This window comes from Eleutherodactylus coqui, chromosome 11 (genome assembly GCF_035609145.1).
Source record: "Eleutherodactylus coqui strain aEleCoq1 chromosome 11, aEleCoq1.hap1, whole genome shotgun sequence".
NCBI lineage: Eukaryota > Metazoa > Chordata > Amphibia > Anura > Eleutherodactylidae > Eleutherodactylus > Eleutherodactylus coqui.
The window spans coordinates 14559479-14575932 of NC_089847.1; the positions used below are offsets into that span (position 1 = coordinate 14559479).

The 16454-nt window shown below is 48.8% G+C and overlaps 1 protein-coding gene across 1 annotated transcript in view; it reads right to left on the reverse strand.

The window, feature by feature from the left end:
• Nucleotides 1-2551: 2551 nt before the first annotated feature.
• DNAJA2 (DnaJ heat shock protein family (Hsp40) member A2) overlaps nucleotides 2552-16454 on the reverse strand; it is a 20846-nt gene continuing 6943 nt past the window's right edge. The window contains exons 2-9 of the mRNA XM_066583992.1: nucleotides 9120-9179; nucleotides 7139-7359; nucleotides 6978-7058; nucleotides 5819-5952; nucleotides 4757-4953; nucleotides 4461-4605; nucleotides 4243-4370; nucleotides 2552-3015 (exon numbers count right to left, since the gene is read on the reverse strand). Coding sequence (XP_066440089.1) covers nucleotides 2827-3015; nucleotides 4243-4370; nucleotides 4461-4605; nucleotides 4757-4953; nucleotides 5819-5952; nucleotides 6978-7058; nucleotides 7139-7359; nucleotides 9120-9179 — 1155 coding nt within the window. The 3' untranslated portion in view covers nucleotides 2552-2826. The remainder of the gene's footprint in view (nucleotides 3016-4242; nucleotides 4371-4460; nucleotides 4606-4756; nucleotides 4954-5818; nucleotides 5953-6977; nucleotides 7059-7138; nucleotides 7360-9119; nucleotides 9180-16454) is intronic.

Consider the following 16454-nt stretch of genomic DNA (forward strand, 5'->3'; position numbering starts at 1 on the left):
CTTCTCCCCGGGTCCCAGCATTGCTTCTCTTCATCATCTTCTGGCTGGGGATTGAAAAATCCCCGCCCCCTGGAAGCGCTGGCTGTGATTGGCTGGCGCTTAGCCAATCACATCAAGTGCTCAATGAATAGCAGTGATTGAACCAATCACAGCGATTCATTGAACACTGGCTGTGATTGGCGAAGCATTTGCCAATCACAGCCAGCGCTTCCAGCATCCGGGTATTATTCAGTCCCCGGCCAGAAGATGATCAGTGCCAGGACCCAGGGAGGAGCTGCTGCAGCGCCCCAGACCTCGCGGGCAAGGTGATGTATCTTTTTTTTTTTAACTTCAGGTACAGCTTATTATCGATGTAGGGCTTATATTTCAAGCCCCTCCGAAAATCCTCAAATGTGATGCTACAAAGTCACAGGACTTTGAAGCGTCACATGCGACTTTGTAGCGCAACAAAATGACGGTATTGCTGTGAGAAGACGCAGCGATATCGCACGGTGCAGCAATGCAATATTGCTGTGATTTTCTCGCGGCGATGCCATGTCGCCCGTGTAGAGGAGGCCTTAAAGTCCAGTCACACTATATTCTGGGTTGATGTTGGAAACATGTCGGCCTCTTTGTTCCGACACACATTATGAGGGTAAAGATCACTATTTTGCTGCAGTACATCGTAACCTGATGGAAGTGAATGCGATTTTAGTTACCGTGACCCAACGATGGAAAGAAAGCCAAACTCGCCGGATCTCTTGCAATTGTCGGGTCGCAGTAACGATCTCCCGCTATGCAAACACATTCACCTTACCGCTATTCACAATGGCAGAAAAAAAAAATCTGCAGCCATCTTTATCGGAGCAGGAAGTTTCTTGTAGTTTCCCACTTTAGAGGGTAAAGGGTGAAATTCTGCAGAATACTTGTCTGCCTTGTGAGGACAGGAAACCTTCGTAATACAGCTTGGATGACGATAACCTCCACTGAATATTTAAGGGATATGCCATGAATGGCAGGGGAGGGGGGGGGGGGGGTATCCCCTATTAATGGACCAAAGCCACAACAAAAGGGGTCTGTAAATACGGGACCTGATGACTTTCCACGACTCCTCATATATTACAAGGGAGACATCCTGAATCATCACTGATCCGCTGCTCCTCTTTCTCTGGCTACAGAGGGAGGGTCTGCCCACGTTTCTACTGATGACCCATCTTCAGGATAAGGTGTATTCACATGGCAGCTATTCTTGTGCAAGATGCACAGAACTACAACCCGTTATTTACAATGAATGTATTTACATGGGCTGCAGCAATGCTACAAGGTCTCACCCATTATTTTCTTTGGGACCAAAAAGAATTAAAAAAAAAAAAAAAAAAAAAAATCATTGCACTTGTATAAAGATGTGATTTTCATGCGTTTAAAATTTTTACTATTAAAAACTTGCAATTTTCCTGCACGTGACAATGGCAGGTGCAAAGGTGTGATGTGCTTTTCTTGCAAAACGCATCGTAATTGCAGGTTTACAAACGCACAATAAATCGGTCCGGGTTTCACAGACCTTGTCTGTGTGAATACAGCCTAAGTAGGCTCCTGTCCACTGACGTAGCGATATCCTGCGGCAGATCTCCACCACGGGAGCCGCCGCAGGGAAGAGCTGACGGCTCTCCGTTCTGAGCTAGATAGGCTCATCGCAGCTAATCGCAGCATGCTGCCATTTAAATCCCGCGAGCGGAGAATCGCCATGATTCTTCGCCCGTGGACAGCAGGGCTGCGCTTTCCATAGTAGTCTATGGAAAGTGTTCACTGTGTTCCCTGTGGCCGGATTATCGCTGTGGGAATCGCAGTGGAAAAAAAAAAAAAAAGGGCGCCCGTGGACAGGCAGCCTTAGTCAGTGCAGTCAGCGCATAAAGCAAGTTTCACCATCTGTAGTGCAGCGGTTTAGGTTGGCACTGGAAGCTGAGCATGCAATACCAAGCTGGGCCACCACACTATGAGCAAATGGCAGACACCCACCAATCATCCACTGACGACCTACCCTGAGGATAGGTCATCAATAGAAATAAAATGCCCGAAGTCCCCAACAACCCAGTAGGATCCCATGCTGCACTACTTGGGAAATTGCCAGACGGCACGACGGAAGCTGAATCGATCTACTTAGTCAACGGGGACCGCTTGGTGCCAATCGGTTCCATCCTAAAACAGATCCGCTCAGCAATAGGTTTCGTTTTCCTACTCCCATAACAGAGCGGGAAACCAGAACCCACAACACCAATGTGAACAGCACCCAACAGCGGACCCCCAACCATCAGATATACTACCAAGCCATAAAATCCCATTCGCCTCTCTGAGACCTCCCGCTGCCGCCACGGGGAGACAGTTATCAGCAGCGCAGATACAGACCATGAAATTGTTTATTCTATACGTAGCAGGTCATGTAAGTGCAGCCAAATACACGGATCCAGAACACGAAACACACATTTACAGGGCTGAACGCAAGAGGAATTGGAAGTTCTACAGACTGATAAAAACCAAGCAGTCGGTACAAAGAGCGGCAGATTCGGGTCTCGTCTTCCTTTTTAGGTGCATTTTATTTTTTCGCTATAGAACAGTCAGAACTGCAGGTAAAGCCTTGTGGTTAGTTTAACGGTTTAAATTATACACTCCGAAAATACTATCGAACCAATTTAAAAGTTACACGTACAGCGACAGAAGTCCGTCACATCAGAACGATTGTTTGGGCGATTCGCTGGGTCGCAGAAACCAAAAAAAACAAAAAAAATTTAACAGGCAAAAAAACTTTGAAAAGAAAAATCCTTTTGTTGTGCAATTTCTGTCTAGAAACGGTTACTGGTGCGCGCACTGCACTCCGGGGCCGTGGTGGCTGCTCTCGTCATCTGAGCTGTCGTTGTACGCCTCGCGCCTCTGTCCCCCTGCTGAGCCGCGGGTGCTGTCAAACTCTTGAAGGTCGACCTCCTCTGTTTCTCCGGTGACGTTGGTGGCTTTTGGTCTGGCTGGAAGCAGATCTTCAAGTTCCTGCGGACAGATGGATAATTCTATAACCTCTGTATGGAGAAGCCCCCGTTATGTATCGCTAAATCACTGCGCCCCCAAGTGGAGGTCAGTGGGGGAGCAACTATGGTAGATGAAACTATAGGTAAAGTGATAGAATGCAACGATCCCCATCCTGGAGGCCCCAGAAGAATCGCTGCATTTCCTATTTTAGTGCGATTCCTCACAATAGTATCAACTCCTTATTTTCTATTGGATCTTAACCCTTTCCAATCCACTGTCTGACGTCTGAAGACATTATGATTTAAAGGCTGTACAGCTCCGATGTTGGTAGACATCCGTCGGGGTTCTCTTACTGTATATTGCCAGCCTCTCTGCTGTCGGAGTCTATCCAATGTGTCACCTCATGCAGTACTGGCTTTAGCCAGCAGATAGCGCCGTTGTATAACGGCAGAAAAAGAGTAAGCCTCAGATAAAACCAGGACACAAATTGGATTGGAAAGGGTTAAATCTTGCACTCGCCCGAGAACAGACCATTTTTAATACTTTGCGTCTACCTCAGTATTTAAAAGGTCCCATTTTTTTTATCATTCTTTTCTTCTGCGCATTTATAAATGGATCGGCTAAACAGATAAAAATGGAAACCTCATTGAATCCGTCACCCACAAACGGAACGGCAAAACTAAAAACCCACGCTGATGTGAAAGAGCCCCTAACGTGGGAGCCGAAGAGATGGGTCACAGTGAAAGCCAGTTACGGTAAACCTCATTAATTTACACAGAAGTTATGAAAACAGCGTAAAAAAGCCCTGTTTGGCTGTTTCCACAATTATGACCATTGCATAGAGTTGGGTCAGTTCTGAAGCTAGATACTAGATCTTAAGATGTGGGTCCTAGAAATGGGACCCACATCTTAAGGTTTCTAGAACATAATAGCCTGTGGATAGACTATAAGAGTCTAAGATGGGAATATCCATTTACATCTGCTACATAGTCCCAACATTAAAAAGTCCAATTCAGCCACAAGGGGACGCTTACTGCATATACATGGAGGAAAAAAAAAAAAGAAGGGCCAGCCCCCTCTAGTGGTCGCTGCAAACAGCTAGATTTGTTTAACTATGTCAATACTGACAGGTTCAAGTTCTGCTATTTTGGACCTAGAAACAATATGGCGTTAGAACGCGACTCCTCACAGGTGTCTGGATAGACCGCAGTGTAAGCAGAGAAGCTGGGATCATCTCACTAGACTCACCGTGAGTTTTTCTGGGTTAATCCAATTGTTTTCTGGAAACTGGACATCAAACTTGATGAAGAGGTCGCCTTTTTCGAAGGGATTGCGGTACTGTGGCATTCCTTCACCCCGGACGACACGAACAGAGCCTGGCCAATGGAAAACAGGGAGTTAAACTCTAAATCAAGCGCACAGTGTGAGCAATGCTAGGCCTGACCAGAAGGAGGCGCCATCATTACCTGGTTCAATGACTTTCCCGGGAGGATATTTGACAACAATCTGCCGGCCATCAAGGTGCTTGAAAGTGAACTGGAAGCCGCACAGAGCCTCGACTAGGCCGATCTTGTGCATCATGTGCAGGTCGTTACCGTCTCTCTGAAAAGACTGCAGAGAACATCCGGGTTATTTCTGCATTACATCAGGGAGGACGCCACTCCATGCGAGGAGTGCAGAGTATTTCAGCAGCGGTCTATAGAACAGCAATCCATGGATAATGGAAGGAACGGGGGATCTCCTGGAAGAACGCGCTTCTTACCTCATTTTCTTTCTCCTGCAGAACCAGAACGATATCCCCCGGCTCCACTCCAGGGGCCTGATCTGCTTCCCCAGCAAATGTGATTCTCTGCCCGTGCTTCATGCCCTTATCCACATGAACCTCCAGGATTTTCACTTCTTTGATAACTTTTTTGCCTTCACATTTTTTACAGCGATCTTTTTCATTAATTACTTCCCCTGAAACGAAAAAAAACAAAAAAAAAACAAAAAAAACACACAAAATAAAGATGTGATTGGCTGCTAGAGGCAACTCTTCCACAACTAGCACCCATGTCCCCTCCATCATCTTCCTCTGAACTGACACAGGTCCAGGTCATGGCAGTGGGGGAAATATATACACAGTATATATAGATATATATCCACCTTCCCACTGTCACTCCGGTCACTTTGCTGATGTTGCTTGCAGCGGTCATGTTCTCATTTATCCTTGTGACCCCTGTAGCTACAGTAAAAGGAGCCCAGCGACGGATTGTTAGTGGCGTCCCATAAACCTGCTGGGCTTCTACATTGCAAGCCCACATTACATGTTTATGGGACATCGCCTGGCTACAAGACCTGCTGACGTTACAGGTCACTAACCACAGTGCCAAAACACCATTTTGGAGCCACGGTAAATACGTGTATTAAACGGGCCTCCCCCGCCCCAAGGTACAATAGTAGAAAAAAAAAAAGGGTAACCCCTTTAACTATTAGTGATCCATGCTGCAGGATAGGTTGTACCAGCCTAGGCCGCTGCAGTGTGGACAGACCTGTCTGCATCCAGCTCTGTCTACATTGGCAGTGGAACCGATGAGCAGATCGCTGGAGGTCCTGAGAGGTGGACCCCCACCAATCTACGACTGATAACCACTCCAGAGAATAGATCATCATTAATTAGGTCCCGGAAGACCCCTTTAATTTTCTTACACAGCAGTATACAGTGCAGGGCAGTGGGATGAAGGTCCTCAATGCCAAGCGCTACTTTCGCTGTCTTGTGCCAGAGGGGTCTTCGGACACGGCGATGGCACTCTGCACACCTGAGCTGCATTAGCAGTTTTCTTACCTTCCCCATTACAGTCGGAACAGACGGACTGCATCTGCTGTACCATGCCCGGAGCCAGCTGTCTGATCATTATACGCACGCCTCGGCCTCTGCAAGCTGAACATTTCTGAACTGCTCCTGTTTTACCGCCTTGTCTGAAGAAAGAAATGACCGTTAAGACTCTGCAGGTAAAGTCGTCATCAATCTACCATCAGCTAATACATAGTAGTAGATGTACGGAGGGAATGAACAGCTCTGTAGTTGGCCTTAATGTGATCAGGATAGTCTCTGAGGTGCTCATGTCACGTGATAGGTCATCAATACCAAATCAGTGGGTCCAACAGCACACTCGCCATTTGAGGGGGCCGCAGCATCCTCCAACAAGCAAAGTGTCCCCTACACCGTTCACATGGCTTCATCCCGCACAACACACTGCGTGGTATTTATTATAGCTTCATCCTCCTGAAGTGAATGTAGTCAGCTGCACTGTCCGGTGGTGGGGGCGCCACTGTGCAAGAAAAACTTAGAAGGGGCTGCAGCAGAAGAGATGGGAAAACACCCTTCTATACAGGCTGTAGAATACGCCTGTACAGAACTGCAGTGATCCCAATTAGATTTTGAGATGGCAGGACTGCATTGCCACCTCTGGTTGTTCGGCTCAAGTTGCCGTGTAGCCTTAAGTATCCTCTATGAGTCGACAGGTTCTGGACTGCTACAATGTTGCAAACGATTTAGGGCACAAAGACTGTATATATTAAGAGAAACCCTAAGGCTAGCTTCACTGGGGTGAGTGATATGGGGCCGTAAATACCACCCCCCATATCGCGCTCCCCACCATGCGAATTTTCCAGGGATGCGAGGCGTTTTCAAGTGAACATACACATCAACGTTGGAGGTTCCATTTAGAGTCTCCGTCGCCAATTTATGAAAAAATCCCGTCCAAAACAGCGTAGCGGCTGGTTCATCCAACCACACAGAAACCAACCTGACCCCATTATAGTCAGTGGCATCCGTTCAATCCCTTGAGTCCAGGATTACGTTTTTCTGCTCCCATAACAGAGCAAGAAAACAGAATCCATAGCGCAAATGTGAATGAGCCCTAAGAAAGCGGCAGACACTGAAAAAGCTTTATTTCCAGCACACAACATGTGATATGGAGGAGCGGACAGAAGACACTTACCCATTGCAGGAGCTACACAGAACGTTCTTGCTGAGCTGCAGTTTGGTTGTCTTCCCGTTGTATAAGTCTTCTAATGATACTCTACAGGGAAGAGGACAGCAGTTATATAACGGGGGTCCGGCTTTATAAGCTATACCCAGAACGTACATACAGACACTTACTTTAGAGGGTGCATCATGTCCTCTCCTCTCCGTCTGCCGTTACGACTTCGACTCTGTCCACCCATGAAGCCAAACAGCCCACCTCCGAAAATGTGCGAGAATATGTCATCCATGCCGCCGCCTCCACTTCCTTCCCGCAGACCCTGCTCCCCATACCGGTCGTACAGCTCGCGCTTCTCTGGGTTGGACAAGACTTCGTAAGCAAAGCTTATCTCCTTGAACTGTAAATGAAAGCCGCAGAGTTAGACTGAGATCTGTAAATCCAAAGCGAATGGTGCGATTATTACACGGCAGTTCTGTGCGTTCCAAAATACATAACACTTGCATAAAACGTTGCGGGTGTCCAAGGGCGATGCAGGTCTTTGACCGATATTACACTTGCCCATGTAGATGCACCCTGGGGGTACTTCTACACGGGACAACCGTCGGGCACTTAAACATTCGAATGCCATCCGAGCGATTATCACTCCTGTGCTTTCACACAGAAGCGACGGTTGTGATTGAATGTGGAGCTAGTCGGATCTATTCTGGCCGCCGGCCTCCATTCACAGCAACCTGGCTGTCGTTCACAGATAAAGGATTATCTGCTTAAACGGGACAACGGTCATTTTTTTTCTAAGGTGAGCTAAGAACCAAGAGACTCCAACAAGTGAGCGATGTTGGCTTACTTGCCCTGTCGGCTCCCATGTTATATGGGGCAGTAGTCCCCCATAATGACCCTCTTAAGCGATCACTTGTGACTAGAGATGAGCGAGCATACTCGAGCGAGTAGTGCCTTATTCGAGTACCTGCCCGCTCATCTCTAAAGATTCGGGTGCCGGAAGGGGGCGGGGAGCGGCGGGGGTGAGCGGAGATCTCTCTCTCCCCCCTACTCAGTGCCGCAACTCACCTCTCACCCGCGCCGGCAGCCGAATCTTTAGAGACGAGCGGGCAGGTACTTGAATACTAGTAGTTTGCCTTATCGAGTACGCTCGCTCATCTCTACTTGTGACGACTATCGGCTCATGTAAACGTACCCTAAATGTCCTGCGCTTACACAGTAAACAGAAGGCGCTCAAACACTGAGCATTTTCATGTTACGCGGCCCGAAAGTCACTTGGTTATTAGTTCTGCTAAAAAACAAACAACTCTGATGGGCGAATGACTTCTGACTGTTGGTGGCCGCGTGTACATGGGACGATTATCGCCTAAAGTACCCTTTAGAGGAAATAAAAGAAAAGTAATTTGTCATTTCCACCCTGTAGTGATCACCAGGGGACAGGATTCTTACTGATCTGCCATAATTGCTGCCCGATAATGAGCTGACTTCGGGTACAGGAGACGTGGACATTGTGGGGGTCATCTCCTTGGAGGACTCTGCCCTGAAGGGCTTCTCAGGGTCATGGAAATAAGTTTCTTATCTTTTTAAGAACTACACTTAAAGATTAAGACAAGGAACGCTGCTTAAAGAAAATGTCGTGATTACACCCCCCCAAGTCACATCTGTTTCAGGGACCATATGTCCACTTATGAAGCAGAAGAATTTGTGAAATCAATCTGCTCCTCCAGAACGGCACAATCATACGTGCCGGAGCAAGAAGATGTGCTGCGGGGCGGATCCCAGGCCGTTAGAAGGAGAGCTGGACAAGAGAAGGGCAACTGAGTATAATGGGGTCTGCTTTGTTTCAGGCGTTTCACAAGACGAAATATCACGGCATGCTGCGCTATTTCGTCTTGCTTTTCAACCAGCGATGGCGGCTCCGAACAGAGCGAGACCATAGGAAGTCGTCGAATGTAATCCCAAAGTAATGGGTGGTGGTTGAGCAAAGACAAAGAGGAACGGAGCAAGAAGATCGAGGGAGCCGAGGCCGTGACATCAGATCAGCAGCACATGACCCCCGTGTCACGGCGAGCACAATGGGAGTCCTCGGCGCTGCAGATAATTACCCGATGCATTATTTATCAGAGCGGGGAACTTCTCCGACGTGAACGGCGCACTTACTTTGTCTCCGGCATTTGGGTTCTTGTCTGGGTGATATTCCTTGGCCAGCTTACGATACGCCTGGAGAAAGAAAAATATGGATTATTCCACAACGGAGCAGATTTACTAATCCGGTCTAACAGACGGAGCAAACTTAGATTAGACAGTCCTAATATGCGCCATATGTTTCGTGTCCGCTGAACTATAAACTGGTGGAATATTTAGATTTTCCAGTCTAACTTTACTCTACCAATTAAGCCGGCTTTGCTTAAAACAAAAAATTGTACCAAACTTTCCCGCAATTTCTGGCATGGTCACATTTAGGCCTCGTCTCCTTTCATTAAGCCAATCTTAACTGTTGGGGAGTCAAAGTTTCCAAAAACCACACCCCATAAGGCTCTGTCCCCATCCAGCGGTCCCATCACAGTATGTGTTTAAAGGGAATCACCTGGAGAATAGTTTGCAAGTTGCCGCAAGAATGTTAATCGGCGCAAAACAAGCAGCATTTATTTTGCATTGGCATGAAATCTAACTTTGAAGGTTGCAGGATGATTTTGCAGAATGCGCCGCCTCAAGTCAAGGAAGCGGCACCACGAGCGGCGTCTGCATGCCTAACCCCGGCCTCTCGCTCACAACCCCCACTGGTAATACTGAAATCTCCCGCACGTTCGGCGCACCCCTCTAGCAGCACTTATCCTGCACATGTGCCGTGAAGAGAGCTGTATACACCTCACCTGCGTACTGTGAATTCTCCAAAAGACGCCGCCGGAGGGGTGAGCCGACCGTGCGCGAGATTTTAGCTGCGCTGACGCTTAGGGGTGGCAGCAAGCGAGGAGAGAGGCCAGTTTTAAGCAACGCCTTGCTGACTCGAGAGCACCCCCTTCAGCTCAAGGCGGCGCAGTTGCCTCATAGTTGCGCAACTTTCAAAGTAAGATTTCCAACAAATGGCAAAACTTTTTTTTTCCTCTACAAATCGTGTCTTCCCCGCTTGTAGAAAAGGGTATCATCTTTCCTGAAGGAGACACCGAGGAGGTGAGTGAGGAGACGTATGCTGCTCTGGGAAATATGCAAATGAGACAGATGGAACAATCCCTCTGCAGCGCCACCTATTGGATGGCAGCATTCATGCACATCAATGTCCGACCCTTTATAAAGGTCTTTCGTACCAGGTAACGGTACAGCGGCAGATTGAAGACGACTTGTCAGTTAACAGCTTCCCCTTAAAACGCTGAAGACAGAACCCGGCCGGACTCTGTAGAGCGTTCTGGAAAGCTTCACGTTTCCGTTCATTCGCACTATTCTGCGCCAGAAAGAAAAGCGTCGTAATATTGGTAGACTACAGTTACTTTCTGGCACAGAGTAGCGCAAATGAACGAAAACCTGACGAAATTGAGAATTCTCGGCCCCCGTTCCAGGATAAGTAATGCATGTACGCAGTGACTCATCAGAATAGGGAGCGCAGCTCTGGAGATTAATAAAGGAGTCATGCGATAAGTAAGGTTGTGCTTGTAAACAGTGACTCAGCGGGAGGCTGTATGACGTCACCCTGGGATGAGTTTGCACTTTACAGCATCGCTGTCTCTTCCTCCCGGTACGGAGTCCATAGGGAATCCTCCAGCCTGAATCCCTGCTGGCTCATATACGTGGCGTCCAGTGTATAGGCGACACATCCCAGAGCTCCATCATCCGGATGTTACACCTATAGGTCTCCCAGCAGCTCGGATTAGGTTACCTAATTGCAGCGGTGAGATCACCCAACCAACTCGTTACAGGAATGCAGACCGGCTAGGAGCTATTAATTAGTCAGGCTCATTTGCATAGGATCCACCCTATATTTTACCACTTCCCCCTTGGATAGGCCTTCCGCAGGTGCAGCTATAAAAGGACAGCATCCCCATAGTGATGGCCAACACACCTTTACTGGCCTCACTAATGGCCTGTAAACTCGCACCTACATTGTTTAAGGGGATGGCTTAGCCGACTACTGAAACCTTAAACCCTGGCAGTTTAAGGAAGGAGGGGGAGGGGAGGGGGGGGGGATCGGATCCTTCTGTCATCCATCGGCAGCCCGCAGTGTGATTACAAGGTAGCAATAGGTTCCCATGGCAGCTGGAAGCCTGACACAGTCCTTCATGTCTGCCATGTAACTCTGCTCATTAGGCTCCGCCTCCAGCAGTCTCTAATAGGCTGCTGTCATGGGCTTAGTAGAATGCACTACATAAGTAATGCAGTGTACTATTCTAGTGATCGAGCTATCGCAACTTCAAGTCTCCTTAAGGGACTAAAAAAAATAAAAAATTGCGTCCAAAAAATTTCAAAGTTTGATTTAAGATTTTTTACAAATCCAGTTTAAAAAAAACAAAAAAACAAAACCCCCCAAAAAACAGCTTTTCACTGGAAAAAAAAAGCGGCACATAGATCGGTCTAACCGCGTTTATCGCACACGGTGAACCCTGGAAAAAGAATTTTAAAACCCAACGCCAGAATTGCTATTTTTCTTTTGTCTCCCAAACACAAAAAAGCGATCCAACAGTCACATCTACCCCAAAACGGTGCCAAGAGAAAAAATATATAACTCTTCCCGCAAAAAACAAGCCCTCAGAGGTCGGGAAAAACAACAACTACGGATTTTAGAACGCGGCAATGCAGATTCAATTTGTTTTTCAATCGTTTGTGTAGATCCAGATTTACCGAATGGCTGTAAGAACGGAGCCCAGAAACAATGGAGGAATTTCTGAGGGGCTTTTCCCATCTCCCCCCCCCCCCCCCCCCCTCCAAAAAAAAAAGTTATACAACGCAGTTATCCCCACAGTGCGGCCGTTAGAAAATACAACTTGTCCTGAAGAACCCGCCAAGAGTCCCGACTCTTACAATGTGACGATGACAATCGCTTGGTCCTTAAAGAAAACATAGGCCTGTCACCAAGGAGTTAAAGAGGTTCTCCAGAACTTTGGAATTTTATATTTTCTATTGACATCCTCAGAGAGGATTGGTGGGGGGCCGCCATAACGGTCAGCACTGCAGCGACGCGGGGCGGTATTGTATTGATAGGAGCTGCGCCTGCACCACCAAACTGGGCTGTTCTGGTACGGACGACCCGACAGCGATGCTGGGAATCAGCTGATTGTGTAATTGATTGCGCGGAATCCCCAATCAACACTGGGGGGGGGGGGGACACTTACTACTGGGGCTCATTCCCATGGATGTAAGCACATTCAGTCGTGCAAATGCGATGTGTTTGAAAGACCAAAAACCGCTGACGTCCGCCTTTTTTTTTTGCCCGCTCTGGCGCGTTTAAGTGCAAATACACGGCATATATGCGCATGCAAAAAAAAAAACGCCAACAGCCTCTCTGAAAAAGTGCGCAAATCAGTGGGTTTCCAATCTGATGGGCGACTCTTGCGGGTTCTTACAGAAGGAAGTCAAGATCCAAGCGTCATCTTCCACCAAAAACAGTTGAATAGTAATATTACGGCGCGTCCGAACTATCATCTTAAATAAAGGAATCGGATCGTTACCTGAAAGTGAGACGCGCCGCGAGTATTCATTGCTACCCGTGGAATCGGCGGGGTTTTACAGAAACGTATCAATTACTTTGCTGCGCAATCACCCAGCGACACTGTAACCCTGGGGGAAGCCAAGCTGCCGCGCACAGCGCCTCTAGGGCCCCACCAGACACTTTCCCAGCGGAAATCTCGTGGTTTTGCCGCAGCGAAAACCCGCTAAATTTATGCAGGATAAGAGCAGCTTTAAAACCTGCGGCCCTTAGCCGTGGGTTTTGGAGCGGCTTCGCCGTATGTTTTTCCGTTGCAGACGGCTCTCCCATAAAGAGGGTGGTGTCCGCAACAGAAAAAAAAATAAATCAACATACTGCGCCCCGGGAATCTGCACTGCAGCGCCGGCTTTGCCGCAACGGATTGTTCGCCCCTTGTGGACAAGATTTTTAACACATGGCCGGCTAATCCCGGGATTAGGGGCCGCAGCGAAATTCCGCAGCAAATCTGCCCCGTGTGAATCCAGCCTAACAGCACCCCGACACGCCGCAGTATCACACGCAGCACTTAGTGGCGGCATCAGCCGACTCCAACGTACCTGCTGGGTGACTCAGAGGACGACGCGTCCGACACCAATGTCACAATGTTCCCACATAAAACCAGAAAGTTATAATTACACGTTTCATCGGATGCCGGAAAATGACGAATCTGGTATAATCTCCAGCTCTCCATACTGCGCCAGCGCGTATTTTCATATTGTACCCGTCCGCCGCTTTACTTTAGTTTCAGGGGATGGGGCTTCGTCTTAAATGGCGCACCGCATTTATAAACATTTGCACACTTTGGCGCCGCCGCTCCGGCTGAAAAAAGTTCCTTTTCCGATATTAGATGCACAAAACGGTGAAGAACTGCGGCCGCACGCCCGGACACCATGTGAATGCCAAAGGTACAAGCGGAGTATAATTAGGATACGACAGATGCAACTAAATCCCCGGCGGAGCTCGCAGCCAACGCTGACATCATGGATTTTCCTTCCTGCTGTGACATCATTGTTATTTGCAGGTGAGTGATGGGAAAGTTACAGCATCAGGAGTGACAATCAGGGAAATCACGTCATCTGGTCGCCCCGATAACGCCGCCGTGTGTCGAATGGGGTGTAGAAATACTAAATAGTATCCTTTAGCTCCGGGAACACAGGTGAACACGGAGGGAAGGTAGTCACACAGATGGCAGCCAATACCAGGGCAGTCCGTTCCAACGGGCACCATAGACTCTCAATGTGAGCCCATATGCCAGTTGTGTCTGAGATTCTTTGGCGCAGCTCAATGGACACTGCTCTCCGGGCATCACGCCCGCCTGTGGCACGGACCAGAGAAGATCATGCCGCAGCTCAGGGCCGTTTCACACGGACACACCTGCGATACGATATCCGCACCCCCGACTATGATCTACCAGATTCTCTTCCGAATGAGAGATTTACGTGACGCAGATCTGCAGAGGAATCCGCGTCGGATCCGAGGTGAAATCCACTGTGTGAACAGAGCCTAAGGCAACGCTCCGCGGCAGCTCATCTGAAATAATCCGAGAGACATCAACGTGAATTGGCGCAGATCCACCCGTTTCCATGGCGCTAATCCATTTCAGCATTTTCCGACCCAAAACCTGCGCCAAAAATGAGGTCTAGTTCCCTTTTCTTGCACTTCAAATTTGTGCGATATGTACGGATTGTCAGAGAACTCATTGGGATCCAGGAAATGGCGCGGAATCCGCACGACTGAGGCCTAGGACACGACCGCCATCATAGACTTTACAAGCAGGGGTGACCCGTGCCCAGAATGCAGCACCCCAACACCACGGATGTGCTGCATCTACACGGCTTCCCCTGGCCGGACTAATGACCAAGTACATTAATGTGATCTCCAGTTTCGGGGGGCTGAACTCCTTTCTAATTGAATCGGCTCTGCAATCTTTGCAGAGTCCTATAAGCTGGGGTCTGGGCGAACCGTACAAGGGGGGGGGGGTATAGAAAGGTTTGGGGTACAGCATGTGGAGATTCAGATGCCATGCAGTTAGCGTTGGGGGTCCTGTAAAGGGAAGATGTAGGGGTGCCGTACGAGGAAGGATCCAATGCAGGGGGATTCAGGCATTTACTATTGATGACCCTCAGCTTGCGGCCGTGACAGCGGGTCGGAGGATCAGCGGGGATCCCGCGCCAATCAGCCAGTGAGGACGAATCCTGAGGACACAATGAGGACTTGGTGGTAGATTTTACAATAGGGGCCTCAAGAGTTACTAAGAAGAAACATAAGGGGCATAAGGACAGTTAATCTTGGGCACGCCAGCTGACGTTTGGGGAACAGTAACTGTACGTTATTCAGACGTTCTGCACAAAATGAGGAGGAGGATTTGCTGTGAGCTGAAGATTTCCTTAACAGCTCATGGTGACAAATAGAAGCCCTGCAAGGGGTGCGCTGTGGTGTAGCTTAGATACAAGGTATGATACAGGCGGGCATGGAGGCTCTAGTACCCTGTTGTACCGCCTCTAGCTTGGATACAAGCTGTGATACGTGTGGGCATGGAGGCTCTTGTACCCTGTTGTACCGCCTCTAGCTTGGATACAAGCTGTGATACGTGTGGGCATGGAGGCTCTTGTACCCTGTTGTACCACCTGTAGCTTGGATACAAGATGTGATACAGGCGGGCATGGAGGCTCTAGTACCCTGTTGTACCGCCTCTAGCTTGGATACAAGATGTGATACATGTGGGCATGGAGGCTCTTGTACCCTGTTGTACCACCTGTAGCTTGGATACAAGATGTGATACAGGCGGGCATGGAGGCTCTAGTACCCTGTTGTACCGCCTCTAGCTTGGATATAAGATGTGATACAGGCGGGCATGGAGGCTCTAGTACCCTGTTGGGCCGCCTCTAGCTTGGATACAAGCTGTGATACGTGTGGGCATGGAGGCTCTTGTACCCTGTTGTACCGCCTCTAGCTTGGATACAAGCTGTGATACGTGTGGGCATGGAGGCTCTTGTACCCTGTTGTACCACCTGTAGCTTGGATACAAGATGTGATACAGGCGGGCATGGAGGCTCTAGTACCCTGTTGTACCGCCTCTAGCTTGGATACAAGATGTGATACGTGTGGGCATGGAGGCTCTTGTACCCTGTTGTACCACCTGTAGCTTGGATACAAGATGTGATACAGGCGGGCATGGAGGCTCTAGTACCCTGTTGTACCGCCTCTAGCTTGGATATAAGATGTGATACAGGCGGGCATGGAGGCTCTAGTACCCTGTTGGGCCGCCTCTAGCTTGGATACAAGCTGTGATACGTGTGGGCATGGAGGCTCTTGTACCCTGTTGTACCGCCTCTAGCTTGGATACAAGCTGTGATACGTGTGGGCATGGAGGCTCTTGTACCCTGTTGTACCACCTGTAGCTTGGATACAAGATGTGATACAGGCGGGCATGGAGGCTCTAGTACCCTGTTGTACCGCCTCTAGCTTGGATACAAGATGTGATACGTGTGGGCATGGAGGCTCTTGTACCCTGTTGTACCACCTGTAGCTTGGATACAAGATGTGATACAGGCGGGCATGGAGGCTCTAGTACCCTGTTGTACCGCCTCTAGCTTGGATATAAGATGTGATACAGGCGGGCATGGAGGCTCTAGTACCCTGTTGGGCCGCCTCTAGCTTGGATACAAGCTGTGATACGTGTGGGCATGGAGGCTCTTGTACCCTGTTGTACCGCCTCTAGCTTGGATACAAGCTGTGATACGTGTGGGCATGGAGGCTCTTGTACCCTGTTGTACCACCTGTAGCTTGGATACAAGATGTGATACAGGCGGGCATGGAGG